This window comes from Trypanosoma cruzi, genomic scaffold (assembly GCF_000209065.1).
Source record: "Trypanosoma cruzi strain CL Brener 1047053516775 genomic scaffold, whole genome shotgun sequence".
Taxonomy (NCBI): domain Eukaryota; phylum Euglenozoa; class Kinetoplastea; order Trypanosomatida; family Trypanosomatidae; genus Trypanosoma; species Trypanosoma cruzi.
Window position 1 is genome coordinate 240,392 of NW_001849560.1, and position 14,960 is coordinate 255,351.

General features: G+C 47.2%; 10 protein-coding genes across 10 annotated transcripts, besides 19 other annotated features; all 10 read right to left on the minus strand.

The window, feature by feature from the left end:
• Positions 1-1,039, minus strand: Tc00.1047053508323.9 (farnesyl pyrophosphate synthase, putative; the record flags this gene model as incomplete). Its single annotated transcript, XM_808080.1, has 1 exon — positions 1-1,039. A coding segment is annotated over one exon (1,039 nt), but the record flags the coding sequence as incomplete, so codon positions are not given.
• Positions 1-2,449: a sequence feature (heterozygous, Esmeraldo-like haplotype).
• Positions 1,334-1,364: a microsatellite.
• Positions 1,365-1,387: a sequence feature (AT_rich).
• Positions 1,701-3,488, minus strand: Tc00.1047053508323.20 (hypothetical protein, conserved; the record flags this gene model as incomplete). Its single annotated transcript, XM_808068.1, has 1 exon — positions 1,701-3,488. The coding sequence occupies one exon, from the start codon at positions 3,486-3,488 to the stop codon at positions 1,701-1,703; it is 1,788 nt and encodes a 595-aa protein (XP_813161.1).
• Positions 2,450-2,617: a sequence feature (areas merged during assembly that could not be assigned to a particular haplotype. This can correspond to areas where the two haplotypes were merged or to regions with more than two copies in the genome that were merged during assembly.).
• Positions 2,618-14,960: part of a sequence feature (heterozygous, Esmeraldo-like haplotype) that runs on past the window's edge.
• Positions 3,988-4,032: a microsatellite.
• Positions 4,085-4,125: a sequence feature (T-rich).
• On the minus strand, positions 4,314-5,120 carry Tc00.1047053508323.30 (hypothetical protein, conserved; the record flags this gene model as incomplete). Its single annotated transcript, XM_808069.1, has 1 exon — positions 4,314-5,120. The coding sequence occupies one exon, from the start codon at positions 5,118-5,120 to the stop codon at positions 4,314-4,316; it is 807 nt and encodes a 268-aa protein (XP_813162.1).
• Positions 5,452-5,486: a microsatellite.
• Tc00.1047053508323.40 (hypothetical protein, conserved) lies at positions 5,543-6,571 on the minus strand (the record flags this gene model as incomplete). The annotated part of the gene is made up of 1 exon (XM_808070.1): positions 5,543-6,571. One exon carries the CDS (start codon positions 6,569-6,571, stop codon positions 5,543-5,545), a length of 1,029 nt encoding a protein of 342 aa, XP_813163.1.
• Positions 6,773-6,795: a sequence feature (AT_rich).
• Tc00.1047053508323.50 (hypothetical protein, conserved) lies at positions 6,848-8,140 on the minus strand (the record flags this gene model as incomplete). Its single annotated transcript, XM_808071.1, has 1 exon — positions 6,848-8,140. One exon carries the CDS (start codon positions 8,138-8,140, stop codon positions 6,848-6,850), a length of 1,293 nt encoding a protein of 430 aa, XP_813164.1.
• Positions 8,279-8,299: a sequence feature (AT_rich).
• Tc00.1047053508323.60 (centrin, putative) lies at positions 8,444-8,893 on the minus strand (the record flags this gene model as incomplete). Its single annotated transcript, XM_808072.1, has 1 exon — positions 8,444-8,893. One exon carries the CDS (start codon positions 8,891-8,893, stop codon positions 8,444-8,446), a length of 450 nt encoding a protein of 149 aa, XP_813165.1.
• Positions 9,220-9,240: a sequence feature (AT_rich).
• On the minus strand, positions 9,388-9,837 carry Tc00.1047053508323.70 (centrin, putative; the record flags this gene model as incomplete). The annotated part of the gene is made up of 1 exon (XM_808073.1): positions 9,388-9,837. One exon carries the CDS (start codon positions 9,835-9,837, stop codon positions 9,388-9,390), a length of 450 nt encoding a protein of 149 aa, XP_813166.1.
• On the minus strand, positions 10,218-11,009 carry Tc00.1047053508323.80 (aquaporin, putative; the record flags this gene model as incomplete). The annotated part of the gene is made up of 1 exon (XM_808074.1): positions 10,218-11,009. One exon carries the CDS (start codon positions 11,007-11,009, stop codon positions 10,218-10,220), a length of 792 nt encoding a protein of 263 aa, XP_813167.1.
• Positions 11,039-11,067: a microsatellite.
• Positions 11,227-11,286: a sequence feature (A-rich).
• Positions 11,376-11,714, minus strand: Tc00.1047053508323.84 (peptidyl-prolyl cis-trans isomerase, putative; the record flags this gene model as incomplete). Its single annotated transcript, XM_808081.1, has 1 exon — positions 11,376-11,714. One exon carries the CDS (start codon positions 11,712-11,714, stop codon positions 11,376-11,378), a length of 339 nt encoding a protein of 112 aa, XP_813174.1.
• Positions 11,767-11,805: a microsatellite.
• Positions 11,917-11,938: a sequence feature (AT_rich).
• Positions 12,544-12,583: a sequence feature (A-rich).
• Positions 12,644-12,699: a microsatellite.
• Positions 12,962-12,981: a microsatellite.
• Tc00.1047053508323.90 (hypothetical protein, conserved) lies at positions 13,571-14,818 on the minus strand (the record flags this gene model as incomplete). The annotated part of the gene is made up of 1 exon (XM_808075.1): positions 13,571-14,818. One exon carries the CDS (start codon positions 14,816-14,818, stop codon positions 13,571-13,573), a length of 1,248 nt encoding a protein of 415 aa, XP_813168.1.
• Positions 14,829-14,849: a sequence feature (AT_rich).

Below are 14,960 nucleotides of genomic sequence, written 5' to 3' on the forward strand. Positions count from 1 at the left end.
CAAATGTCGGGGACTTCACCTTCAGCTGCTCAATGAGGCTCTCCACCTCCCGTACGACCTCCGCCTCATATGCGGCAAAGTCCGCCTGCAGGTTCGCCTCGCTGTATAGCCGCTTCACCACGGCGACCTTCGCTGGGTCCTTGTCGCCGTAGTTGGCCTTGAACTCGGCCACCTGTGCGGCGTTGGCTTTGCCCAGGAACGTCACGGCCAGCCACGAGCACTTGGCGTCCTCAATGTCGGTACCGACCTTCCCAAGTTGTTCGGGGGGAGTGAAGCAGTCCATGACATCGTCCTGCACCTGGAAGTATTCCCCAATCAGATGTGCCACTCGCTCCACCAAATTCATCTCGACGGAGGCGGCTGCTTCGCTTACGAAAAGTCCCATTACGAGTGGCAGCAGGTACGTGTAAAAGGTTGTCTTGTACTTCACTATGCGCTTGTAGATGGCCGGCGTAAATTCGGCGAAGTCGGTAGTCATCGGCTGAGCCACCTCTGGGTCCAGTTTGTTGGAGTCACACATGGAGGTGACATCATACATCTGCCCAACCGCCGTCGCGTAGTCAACTTTTTGGAAGAGGCAAAGCAGATCCTTCAAAAAGGGACGATCTGCAAAATAATGCCACGCCATAATTTGCGTCCATGACTTCAGAATGATACCGTCGTTAATGGCACACTGAGTCGTGACGCCAGGAAAACGGTACCAGCACGGTTTTCCACGACGCATCACGCTGCCGTCCATGATGTCGTCCTCCACCAAGTAGTGAGCCTGAAGAAACTCAATCATCCAGCCACCGACGCAGGCATCGTGAAGGATGCGCTCCTTCGTCGCCTCATCGTGTTGGGTGACGGCCAAAAATCCCTCCGCTACGTTCACAACCGTCATGCCGCGAAAATATTTGCCGCCAAGGCACGTTGTGTCCATCATGATGCGGAGGTATCTGGCACGGTTTGGGTCTATCTCGTATTTAGACTGCAGCTGATCCAACAGGAATGCCTGGACCTCGTCGTACACACTCAAAAACCGCTCCATGGACGCCATCGCAAGATATAAACAATAAAAAAATAATTCAGTAATCTAAAATAATTTTTATTGCTGCAGCAATATGCACATTTCAACAGGCACAAGTACCGCAATCAACAATGAACACAAACACACACACACAAAAAAAAAAAAGGGAGTGGAGTGGAATAAAAAAGAGAAAGGGGAAAACACGCAAAAGCGGTCATCACAACATTTCACGGAGGGGGGTTCACACGATGGGCAATAAACACACGCAGACAAATATCAACCCAAACCATTTTGCGCATCTTTCTTGCGGTAAAAGAGGAGCGGAAAAAAAAAAAAAAACGGAAAAAAGAAAAAATATATATATATATATTTATTTTTCCTTTGTTTTTCCACTCATGGTCCTTTAGACACATAAAAAACTACATATGGGCAAACACACACATATATATGGTTTTGCAGCAAGGCCGGCACTGGTGCAGATAACGCATTGTCCCCCCACCTCGGTGCGTCAGACCAGTCCTTCTCCCGGCATTTCCCTGAGGCCGTTGCTGCCCAAGTGTGTGTGTGTTGGCAGCAGTTATACGCCACCATCCATTGCCCCTTTCCGAGCTTCTTCTCATTCTTTTTGTAACCCCCTTTTTTTTTCACCCTTCATCCTCCCCCGCTTTTTCGTCCTCATTTTCCTCCTTCGCTAATGTTCACCCAAAAGCAAGACGGGGCCTCCTCCGATGCCGCGGGTGCGGTCGGTATCTTTCAGCAGCAGGTTGATCTCGTCTACAAGGCGCAGGCAGTCCGTCTTGGCGCCCAGATAATAACTCTCTTTGCCCTTCAGCCGCACAAACTCCTCCAACGAAAAGTTGGATTGTCGCAAGTGCCGCAGACGCCCTTCAAGCGTCGATACGGAGCGAAAGGCGGCTTCTTCATTAAGGCGCTTCCGCAGCGCCTCGTTGGACGCGCTAAGGGCGTTTAACTGATGCTTGCTGGAGTCCCGAAGCTTCACCAAAAATGCCCGCTCCCGCACGAGATCCTCATGGCGCTTTTCAACATTGCGGCGCAGTCCATCCAAGTCGCTGTATCGGATCATCTCCTGCGACTGTTCTTCCATCTTGCGTGCATGTGCCTGTAGCTCGGCATTGATTTTGATGTCTAGGTTCTCCACCTTTTCAAGCTCCATCTTACGGTCCAGCAACTCCCTTTCAAGGCGCTGATGCGTCACCTGGTCACTCTCGATTTGATTGCGCCGCGCGTCCACCTCGCTCTCTAGCGCATGCAACGCATGGGATGCACCCTCAGCCGGCATCTGCTTCTGTAGCTCCAGCGCCCGAGAGATGCGTTCGAGTAGCAACGAAATGTTCGACTGCACTGTAGCAATCTTTTCGGATTCCTCCCTTTGCCTTTCAGGAAGGGAATCCATAAAGGACTGTAACTCGCGGTCCTTCTCTTGTAGCTCTTGAAATGCCTTGAGGTTCTCACCACTGTAGCTTTTTAACTCCTCATCCAGGGCATTACAGCGGCTCTTAGACTCGCCGAGGGCATCGCGTGTCTCGTTCACTTGACGCTCCAGCACCTCAATATCGTTGCGGGCGGTTTTCACTTGTTTGATAAGTAGTTGTCGCTCCTCGTCTACAGAAAGGGCACACTGTTTTGTGAGTTCCTCTCGTAGCTGCCGTTTGCGCAGGATCTCCCGCAGCACCTCCGCTGCCCGTCTCTTGTCCGTGTCTGTGGCGAGCTGTGCCATGTGTAGCTCTTGTTTCGCCGTCAATGTGCGCACCCGGTGCTGAAGGTTAAGTACGGCATCTGAAACAGCATAGGCCTCGTTCCGTGTGGTGTTGTAAAGGTTATAGTCCTGGTTTTCCGCCATAATGCGGCGATCAAGCTGCTGCATCTCCTCTTCCAATATCTGCAGGTTCTTCTTCGTCTGCGTCTCCACCTCCTTCACGTTAAGAAACATTTGGTCCACCTGCTTGCGCCGATCAACATTCAAATGCGTGAGCTTCGTGGCCTGATCTTTGACGCTATTGGCATCCTGCGATGTACTCTTCTCTACAGCCAAATTAATATCGGCAAGGGTCCCCTTTAGCTTTGTGATCTCCTCCGTCAAGTTTTTGCCGCGCTGATGCAGCTGCGTAAGCACGGAACTGTTCTTCTCGATGAGACTCTCCTGCTCGTTCAGTTGCTGAATCTCCGTCGTCAGCTCCGTGATCTTCGGCCGCAGCAGGCCAATGTAGTAGCTGCGGTCACCTACCTGACGCCCCGGCCCCGCATTTCCAGACCGCGTAGCTGCTCGCATGCCCTCCAGCGTCACTGGTGCCTTCGCTGCAATCGCCACTGGCTGCTGCAGGCTCCCACCCACGCCAGCCACCTGCGTCCCGCGCAACTGCGAGCCGGGCCGCATCTGCGAACCCGGACGCAGGCTTGAGCCTGGCCGCAGCCCACTTGTCTGTCCAAAGCCGGTGGTGCCTCCAAACCCTCCCTGCATGCTTTTGTTATTGATTCAAACGTAATTCTACTTTGTATTTTTTAGTGTGTGTGTTTTTGTGTGTTGTAGGTGTTGAATTTTCGCAGAAATTACAGCGCCTCTGCCTTCTAAATTTTTATTTCGCGGTCCGTATGTTGACCTGGCAAACAGCAAAAATTCACACTTGCTGCGGTACAAAATACAGGAGAAGCAAAAAATGAAATTTATATGTTTATATGTATATGAGCAAAAAAAAAAAAAAAGAAAAGGTGATGCAAGAAGATCACTGTAAGCATGCAAAAAATGCATGCGCCCCACTATGACTAGCAGCACCGAAGCCATTTGCTTTCGTCATCACAAGCAGTAGCAGCAGCACCACGACTGCTGCTTCTCAGGTAGGATAGAGAAGGCTCTGTGTGCTTGCAACGGATGTATATTCCTCGTACACTGGATTTGTTGCAACAAGATCAAATTACTCGACAAGGAGAGAAAAAGATGGTGGCAACGAAGATAATGATGGAAAAAAAAAAAAGGAAAAAGAAGAAGAGAAAAAAAAAAAAAAAAACAGGCTGCGAGCAAAGCATTTATTGTGCATTATATCATCCACTCGACCATCATTTCCCTTTCTTTTTTTTTTTTTTTTCGTTTTTCCTTCCTTCCCAGGCCCATCCCCCATCTTCTCCTCTTTCGCCTTTATCGTGCTTAAATTAATATGTTATCGCGGTATTACGACTTTTTCTCTCACGCATGCACGCGCTCCTTCTAGGCACGCATGTGACTGGGCCTGTCCGTGTTTCTTTGGCTTCATCGCTTGGCCGCAAACTCATGGCTGCCGTCAACTTGCTCTCACCAGTCCAGATCGTCCAGCCGGCTGCGTTTCTGCTGTTCGTGCTCAACCTCCTCTTCAATGACCAGACGCTGTCGTCGTACCGGCCTTCTTCCGCTAGGGCGTAAGCCAGCTGTCGTTTTGCTTGGCTCTTCCTCCTCGTCCTCGTCTTCCTCGTCCATGACAAATTCCGGGAACTCCTCGTCTTCCTCATCCTCCAGGGCATCAAACTCCGCCCGATCCTCCTCCTGGTCCAGTACACGCTCAAAAGCCTCGCGGCTACAGTTCATAACGCTATCGTAAGTGCCCTTCCGCAGTCGTTCCAGCAGCTCCTTCTCGACCTCCAGCTCTAACCGTGCCGCGGCCTCTGCCTTCTCCTCGCGGCGCAACAGCTTGTCTTCTTGTCTCTTATTAACAGAGACGTACTCCACCTTGGGCTCTAGCAGCATCTTACGACGACGCATAATGTACTGCTTAAGCCGCAGCAGGCGCGCCTTTACCTTATTTACAATTTTCTGGTCCCACCACTGCAACTCCTCATCAACCTGTGCCAAAGCACGTGGAAAACTAGCGTCAAGTCGAACCTTTTCCCACTGACGACGTGGTAGGTGGGCACGCTCTGCGGTCTTAATGTACAAAAAAAGCTCGTCTTCATGCTCAATGATCGTTGCATACTGCGCGTTGGAAAGCGGACAAACACCTCGTTGACACAAACCCGTCACATTATACGGATTGCGGCAGAAGCGCGTCTTCTCATCGTGTGTTTTCACCTTAAATGAGCAGAAGGTCTGCCCCATTATGTTCCACATCGCGTCATCGTGATTCATTTCTTCTGTATACTGTGAGTTCTTGGCAATGTAGATATTTTTTTCTTTTATCCTTCCTTCTTTCGGGATATACCTCAGGATTTGTGTGGCGGTGTGCTTGCAGCTAATTGGTGCACTTCACCTCCCCTCACTTCCTGTCGTTTTCCGTCCTATTGTTTGTTAAACAACTTGTGTTGTTGGGGGATCCCTCTCTCTTTTTTTTTTCCCCTCCTGCTCTCGTGCTCGACAGTGTGAAGTAAACGACGTGACCTTGGGAAAAGCACAGTAGAAACAAAAAAAAGGGAAGGTGAAAGAAAGAGAATTGGAGGTCAACGGAGGAAATTCCAAAACAACAGACACACACACACACACACACACACACACACAGACGGAAAAACAACAGCATCAAAACTTTAAAAAGTATGCGTGTGGCGTCGTTGTAGCTACACCCCTGTCGACGGTCGTTCACAGTCAATGCCAATGCTCCGCATCAGTGCGTGGTCGCGGCCAATAAACTCACCGATGGCGGAAATGGCGGTTGTGCCGAAAGGGACATGCAGGGTCCTCAGTTTGATCGCCTCCGTCAAGCAGCGCTCCATGTCCCCAGCAAGAAACAACGTCACGACAAGGGCGCAGCGGTGCTCGTGGCTCTGTGGATCTCGGGCCAGTGCCTCCCGCAGTTTCCTCTGACTGCAGGTTTCACTGCGCCACGTGAAAGGTGCTGCGGTTACTAGTCGATTTGCAGCCCGCACACGCGCAACATCGCTGCCAATCTCCCCACAAAACGCAGAGTAGTCTTTTTCTAAACGCTGCATTTGCACATCCGCATTCTTTCCCTGAACCATTTTTGCCAATGCCACCCACGCCAAGCAAAGAGCGGTGCTTCCGTCGACATTCTCGTCCCCGTCGCAATGTGGCCTAACCGCGTCAAGGGTGTCGAGCGCACGGTGAAAAAACTTCTCCGCGTAATCCGCCTTGCCTTCCGTCATCAGTCGCTTGCCCACCCCCACCAACCTCGATACATCCACTGATATGCATGCAGCGTCAGCGGTGGTGCGGGGCAACGAAATTGGAAACACCGCAACCTTCCCACCACGCTGATAAGATGTCAAGCGCCTGCAGACATGATCCACGTCTTCTATCATTACCTCCACAGGTCCTTTAAGTGTGTCTGCAATGGCCTGTCGATGCACCACAGCCAACAGCGGCGTGCCCCTTACTTTTCCCAGCTGTTCCTTCGCCGCCAAAAAGGCTTCGCTACCGCAGTCCCAAAAGTGTAATTGTACTTTTGTGGCATGCCTCACAGCAGCAGAGCGCACAGCATCCTCCAGAGCCGTTAAATCCGCCGTCGTCACTTCGTCATGATACGCCTCATAACATAGCAGGAGTCGATCGTCGCTATTCGGGGCGAAGAGAGCACGAAAATCTTCCACGCTACTAACGAAGCCTGAAGAAAATGCAGACGCCTCCATTGCCAACTCTCACGTGAGCAAGCATCCATGTACAAACAAACGAACACACATACACAAGAGTGGGAAAAGAAAGGGGAAACACGGACGCATAAGAGCCGTTATTCAAAATTAAATCAATAGCAATTCCCCCCTCCCCAGACACACAGACAGACAGACACATGCACGAATGCGGTTACGGAATCTTTTGTACAATGGGTAGAGAAAAAAAAAAATAAAAAATATTAGCCTCTGTACATCATACCTGGTCCGAGTGGTGCGGTATGCACCCACGCAGAATTAATCACCCGAGATCAGCGGTCTTAAATTCAACCGTTGATACATGACCTCCGGGGAGGTGCGAACACACAACCCAGAGTCGTACAGCACGTAAACTTTGTCCGTATCCACTGTATAAACCCCCTCGCCGTGTGGTAAATCATCACGCCATGTTCCGGAAAATTTGCCCCCACCGCGCACTTTGACTTCCCCAATTCCGTGCTTCTTGTCGTCTAGCCAACCTCCAGCGTACACCGTTTCATCGGAGCGGTACACGCCGTGTCCAGAACGTTTGCCATGACGGAAATCACCAGTATAACTCTGCCTATTTGTAGGACTAATGAACTGTCCTTTCCCATGATACATTCCATTGAGCCACTCACCCTCGTAGGTGGAGCCATCCGCATACTTACACTGCCCACGACCCCGAATAGATCCAAAATACCATCCTCCCTCATACTGCAAAGAGGCACTTGTGTATGTCCCAACGCCATGTTTGTCCCCGTGATGCCATTCTCCCGTGTACGTGTCGCCATTGAAATAAGTCATAGTCCCACGCCCGTGTTCACAACCATTCACCCACTGTCCCTCGTACTTGCCGCCGTTCGGAAAAAAATACGTTCCTGTACCGTCATACACGCCATTCAGCCACTCGCCCTTGTACACATGTCCATCATTGTACACATACTCGCCATACCCCTGCAGATGTCCATCCACAAACTCCCCAGTGTAAATGCCCTCCGGCTCTACCAGCTCCCCACGACCGTGCCATTTGCCGTCCTGCCACTTCCCGCTATAAAAGGTACCGAAATCAGGACTGTGGCATGAACCGGTACCATTGCGCAGACCAAGAAACCATTCGCCCTCGTACAAGTCATTAGCAGTCACTCGCTTCATATAACCCGTGCCGTGCATACGACTACCTTTCCAATTACCCTCGTATATGTCGCCATTATCAAAGACAATTGTTTGATATCCCTCGGGCCGCAATGTGGTCTGGCGCTCACGGATAACAACAACAAGGCTAGCCAGGAGCTGCTGTGTAATCTCTGACGCCTGTCTGTCGACAAAATCCAACTCTTTTCGCCGCTCGATCTGAGCGCGAAGAAGTTGTTGTCGCGCCTTCTTTTGTTGAATCCTCTCCTCATCTTCAGAGTCGCGCATGTCAAAGGCCAGCCCCGCCTCTCGCTGCATTTCAAGCGACTGGCGGAGAATTTCTGCGCCGTTCGACGGAAACGCAAGTGGATTAAACATCGTTGGCCTTCCCATGGAGACCGACGATGTCGCCGACCATGTATGGGCGGCGGTGGACATCCCAAAATGTCGCCAACGCAGTCGTCACCGTTGCAAAGAACCACGTCTCTTACTCTACTATAGGAGAAGGGGGGGAAAAAAGACAGAAAACTCGTCTTACCACTCACACCAGCAGCAAACACACATGTTAGTGACAAGAATAAAAAAAATTTAAAAAAAGAGAATCAAGAAAAAAAAAACGGCGCAGTAAATGGCATTCCGTAAAATAAAAAGAATTAAAAAATCAAGGTGTCCCACTCTATTTTTGTCTTCGTTGACATTCGCCTCCTCAGAAAAAAAAAAACAAAACTCACGACAAATGCTCTACTTTCCTCGCATCTGCATCATGACGTTCTTAAACTCGTCGAAAGAGACCTCGCCGTCGCCGTCCTCGTCAGCCTCCGCAATCATCTCCTGCAGCACATCGTCCCCGGGGTTCTCACCCAGCAGCTTGGCCACCTCCTTCAGGTTGGCAAACGATATCTTTCCCTTCTTGTCGAGGTCAAACAGCTGAAACGCCTTCAGTATCTCCTCCGGTGAGTCCTTCTGCGCCATGCGCGACTTCACCACACGCTCAAACTCGCCATACCCAATCAGGCCGTTGGAGTCCGTAGACATTGTGCGGATCATACGCTCCACCTCGTCGCGTGGCAGGTCACCAAACCCAAGCCCCTTCATTGCCAACGCCATCTCTTCCGCGTCAATGGCACCAGAGCCGTCGGCGTCGAAGAGGTTGAACGCCTCACGGATCTGTTCGTCAGTAAGAGCCGCCATCGATATTCGTTTTTGCTTTAATTTAAAAAAAAAAAGTCACAAAAAAGACCAAATGGTTTTTTTTAGAAATGTGTAAAGCGTCTTTCTAATCCCTGATCCCTACGCGCAGAAGGGCAAATGGTGTGCCACGGCCATTTTATTAGATAGAGAAGTGTAAAAGATGGGAAGGAAAATAAAAATCACTGGCAGTTTTTTCCGTGCAAGCTGAAAAAAGACAGTACATATTGAAACAGATTACGGTAGTAAAGCAGAAAATTCCATACAGGCAATCTCATCTGTTTCACCTTCTCTTCCCTCCTAAAAGTGCAAAAAGTAGCATCAGACAGAAAAAAATTTTTTTTTAAATTGGTGCAGAAGAACCTTTTCTTGTCTCCAAATCCCTTTAATAATTTGCCTCACGGATTCGTAATTTGGGCAATAGACAATATATATATATATAAGAATATTTGGTCGCGGTCTGTACCCGTTTGTATTTTTATATTAATACAAATGCTCTACTTTCCTCGCATCTGCATCATGACGTTCTTAAACTCGTCGAAAGAGACCTCGCCGTCGCCGTCCTCGTCAGCCTCCGCAATCATCTCCTGCAGCACATCGTCCCCGGGGTTCTCACCCAGCAGCTTGGCCACCTCCTTCAGGTTAGCAAACGATATCTTTCCCTTCTTGTCGAGGTCAAACAGCTGAAACGCCTTCAGTATCTCCTCCGGTGAGTCCTTCTGCGCCATGCGCGACTTCACCACACGCTCAAACTCGCCATACCCAATCAGGCCGTTGGAGTCCGTAGACATTGTGCGGATCATACGCTCCACCTCGTCGCGTGGCAGGTCACCAAACCCAAGCCCCTTCATTGCCAACGCCATCTCTTCCGCGTCAATGGCACCAGAGCCGTCGGCGTCGAAGAGGTTGAACGCCTCACGGATCTGTTCGTCAGTAAGAGCCGCCATCGATATTCGTTTTTGCTTTAATTTAAAAAAAAAAAAGGTCACAAAAAAGACCAAATGGTTTTTTTTAAGAATGTGTAAAGCGTCTTTCTAATCTCCGATCCCTACACGTAGAAAAGGAAAAGTAAACGCTATAAGGACGCAAGAAATTCACAATTAAAAGATGTCTTATTATCCAGTAGTAACCAAGAATAAGAAAAATGAACTCTTGACTGTACCTTTTTTTCTTACCTTTTTGAGCCGGAATGACTCGCCAGCCCACTCAGGCTGGTTCACCAGATTCCACGCAGACTGTTCCTTAGAGAAAGCGGCAATGCCATCCCTCGCCTCTCCTCTGCGTTGTTTTTAACCCCTCTTCTTGCCGTGATCGTTCTTGTTTCTTCTCAAAATCGGTCCTCCACGTTCTGCACCGCAAGGTACAAAATGGTGCCGACTATCGACCCCACCGCCTCAGAAGCCCAATACACCCACAGCGATGCCATAGGTGTGCAACCTGACTCTGAGAAGGAAACAAAGCAACGGACAACTATCAAAGCGGTGGCGACGGAAGGATTGAAAGCCCCACCGGAAATCGATCCACACGTCAATCCGCCCACAAGTACCGCAGATCCGATAGCAAAACCGTAGAAATTATTATTGCGCTGCTTGCTGACAGCAACATGGAGAACGACAGACGTTAATACAAAAGTAAAAACACTTTCAGCCAAAAATGCCCGCAGCATTTGCAAAAAGTCCAGACCCATATTAGGTACGGGAAATTCATTGCCATGGATCAGGACGCAATAGAAAGCAGCAGCAACCCCACCAAGCATCTGTGCAATAAAGTAAAACAGCATACGGGTCTTTCCAAAGTTGGCAGAGCTGAGAAATACCGCAAAAGAGACCATTGGATTCAGGTGTCCTCCGCTCATGTAGCCAAAGGAGAACACCAGTGACATAAGCATAAAACCGACAGAAAAAGGAGCCATCTCAGGGTTGTTGATGCCACTAAGAGGATCGGTAAGCACCAATAAAAAGGTCCCTATAAATTCTACAATCACTGCGGACATGAATTCGTTAAAATAACACCGCTGTATAAAAGCGAACCTTTTCACACCACTAGATGGGATGGCAACGTTACTTGCGCCATTATTTTCATTCTCTGGCTGCGTCGTCGCTGTGTCAGTTGACAGCATTTCGTGCAATTATCCTGAAATTTTTTTCCAAATAAAAAAAAAAAAAAAAAAAAAGAAATCAAGATATAACAACAAGGAAAACTCATACGTTTCTTTTTCTTCCTTTGCCAAATTTCACCACACCGATTCCTCCTATGCACTTCTTGAAGATTTGAAGTGACACACACATGCACATCCTCTCGTTTGCAAGATTTTCGTTTTCTTAAGCTGGTAGAGTAAAATGGAGAAAAAAGAGGAAAAAGGGAAAAAAAAACAAAAATAAAAAAAGGAAGTAAAATATATATATTCTCCTCTCTCCTGTCGCTCCTCCCCACCCCAGAGTCTTGTAAGTTTACATATGCGTGTGCCCGCACCCCCGCGCAGCCGTCAAGCAACGTCCAGCAGTGTCACCTCGAAAACAATGACAGTGTCGGGGGGGATCATACCAGGAAAACCAGTGGATCCAAATGCCAAAGAAGGTGGTATCGTCAATCGACTCCGCTCGCCCTTTGACATCTGCACAATCCCCTCATCCCACCCCTTAATGACCTCGCCACATCCTACACGAAACACAAAAGGCTTTCCGCGCTCGATGGTGGAGTCAAACCTCCTTCCATCAGGCAAAAAACCGACGTAGTCAAGAGTCACAATGCTTCCTTGGCGTGGGATCGTCTTACCATCCCCTTCGATGATTTTGTCCATAAGTACGCAGTCATTCGCCGGCATTTCTTTTTATCGTACTTTTTTGATTGCGTTCTAAACGTATAATGAGCCCCCCTTCTTTTTTAATCTTTTTTTTTTTTTTTTTTTTTTTTTTGACTTCGTAGATTCTTGCTTCTTTTCCCTTCCCTGGGAAATTCGATTTCAGGTGCTTTTATGCCAATTGCTCCGCCCCGAACGAGAAGTCCTCCTGGTGAAAGCACCAGACAAAAAAAATAATAATAATAATACCAAAAAAGGAGTGAGGGAATCTCCTGAAGTTCACTCTTCCCACAGAACCTAAACTGTGCTTAAAAAAAGAAAGAGAAGAAAGAAGAAAAGATAATATAGCGCAAATTGAGTTCCACTTGTGAATGCTGTTGTTTTTGTCGTCAAATTTCTTTTTTTTCTTTGCGAGAGTCAGAAGTATTAGCGGAGGGACCTGCGATCAAATTATGCCATTACCCCAATAAGACATTTTATTTTCCCTCTCCCATCCCCTTGTTTTTTTTTTTCCCTTTTTTTTCTTTATCCCTCCGTGTCTGTTCATTTCCGTGCAGCTCCTGCGTGCAACAGAAATGAGCGCGTATATTCTTTTGCCAGACCGGGCGCAGAAGTTCACACCGCACACTCAAATTCATTTATTTCTCTCGCATTGTTATTTTCATCTAGGTGATAAATCCGGCACCATTTCTTCGTGCGGTATTTATGTGGTGCCGTTTTTACGGTCCTTTTTTTTTTTTTTTTCGTCGTTCCCCGTTTTGCGCAACTCGCAATTAATATAATAATTGGAATAAAAGAAAAGCAGGTGCTCGTACAAAATCTAGTCAAAGATATCCCTCACTCACACGCACACAACAACAACAAAAAAAAAAAAAAAGATGTAAAAAAAAAAACCTGGTACTTATTTCTTTTTGAGCAGAAGCATACGCATAAACCAAGATAAATATTATAACATATATATATATATATATATTTATATATTTATATATTTATATATTTATATATACATCCTAGCGGGGTATATAAGCCTCAAAATTAAAGTAAATCATAGAGTATAAATGTACATAGATAGATTCATTCCAACAGAGGTAAAGGAACTGCTAACTTTTGTCAGTTGTATCGATTTATAGTATAGCTTTTTCATGAAAGCCACCTTTCACCATGATCAAACACAAAAGGCAGTAAAAATAGTAAAGTCAAAAAAAAAAGAAAAAAAAACGCTTAATATGAGTTTTGCTTGCAATACAGGCTATTCCCGACTCATCAATATTAAAAAAAAAAAAAAAAAAAACATGTGCAATCTCTCTTTTTTTTTTTCCTCCCTCTGATGGGAGTGACTTTGTTTCCCACTCTATTTCATCCAGCCGCCTTTTTGGTTCTCATTTTTTTAGCTCAATTTAAGCTATACAATTCCCGTGAACGATAGCTTGCTGGAGATGACACCCCATAGTCTTCACCACTGATTTCGAGATGCGACCACACATAGTTAAAAACTCTTCATCAATTATTCAATCCGTCCATATTCAAGTTTTGATATTGGCGCCTCACGTCGATGTGTATAAATTACATCATGCACCATTATCGTTGCCACTTCTCTTCATCGTTCCATGAGCCATATCTACATATTGGTTTTCTTGGATTTATTTTCCTTAGAATACTCGAATATGATGCATGATTGATTGTTTGAATAAGCCAAGACAGTTTATATTTTCCCCAATCAGTAAGGGAAAAAGGTTTATTCAGTTTTTTCTTTCTTTTTTTTTTTATATATATCACTTCTCAACGCGCAAGAAGTCTCACTCCTTTACGAATTTTTAGGTAAAAAGGGTAGAGTAAATTGTAATGGGGTAGGGAAGGAAGCAGAAAAAAAAAGGCAATTATTAACGTGGAATAATATAGAAAACCGGAGAAGTAAAAGAATAGGGATCATACCGCCACATCCCTCGTAATTTCCGGCAAGCTTGCAAATTTGAAAATGGGACTGGAGGCGGCGGAGATGGAAATGGAGACGCAGAAGTTTGGTTTATTGACAAAAAAGACTGCGTTGTCGACGCCGTAATGGGGGAAAACACAGAATTTGGCATCTCCACCACCAGTGTGCCACGTGGTAGGTGCTTTGATCTTTCTATTAGAGTTCCTCGGGTATTGGCGAGGGCTGCCAACTGTTCTCTGCATCTGGGGGGAACCAGCCAAACTCCTTCCACATTCATCACGCTGTCAAAAAAGACACGATGATGATAGGAAAGCAGAACTGTCGTCGCATCGTCTCTCAGGGTTAACCACACACATCCTTTTCCCCTCTTAGAAGTTCTGTTTCGGTGGTTTTCTACAGAAACAAAAGATTTGGGAGGCAATTGTAAAACCGTCAATAAGAGCCATTTGATCATGGGCACTGTACCATCACGGCGAAGCTGACCAATGAACATGCGCTTGTCAGAACAAGTTGAGCACTCGCTACATGGTTTGCTGCACGCCAAGGGAGAACCCGGCATAGGTCCATACTCCAAGCATGCACATAATCCACGCGCAGGAGCCAGCTGAGCTTCCAGTTTCCGTTCATTCACCATGAGGTCCTCATGACAGGGAATAAAAAGACCGGGTATTTCGCTGTAAGGAATTCGGCACACAGTCACAAAAGAAAAAGAGAGAAAAAGAAACTGCTTGTTTACTCCTCTCACTTGCAGCACACAACGCCATGACAAAAAGCTTAGTACGCGAAGCAATATGTCATTTTGAAGAAGGATACTTGAAAAGGCACGTTTAGCCTCTTTCTTGCCCTGGAAGGGATTTTTGACCCGCTCAGCAACGCTGTCAGAATCCCCAGCCGAGGATACACTGGTTTCTGCATCTGCCACGGTTTTCAGCGGCTCAGTCAAAGAAAGAGAAACACGCTTCATATCCGCCAGACCCATCTCAGCTGCAAGACGCTCAGAGCTCAGCATGCTATATCCCTCTCTTAAGTATTTCGACGCGGCCTCAGCAACAAGGTGAAACATGCAATCCCTAATTTCTTTGTTTCCCATACGACCCCAAGGGCCTCGTGCGGCTCTAGGGAGTGCCTCGAAAGTTCCACCACTGATGTGGATTGCCCTTATCCTTCTTTCAACTCTTGTGGTCCTCCTTTTCATTTGCGAGAAGAAAAATAAATAAATAAATAAACACCTTTTCCTTTTCTATAAAAAATAAGAAGGTAAAATAAAGCAAAACGCTGTCTTCATGCAGAATCGGTTAAAAACAGAAACATGTAAGACAAATCAAAACACACAAGAA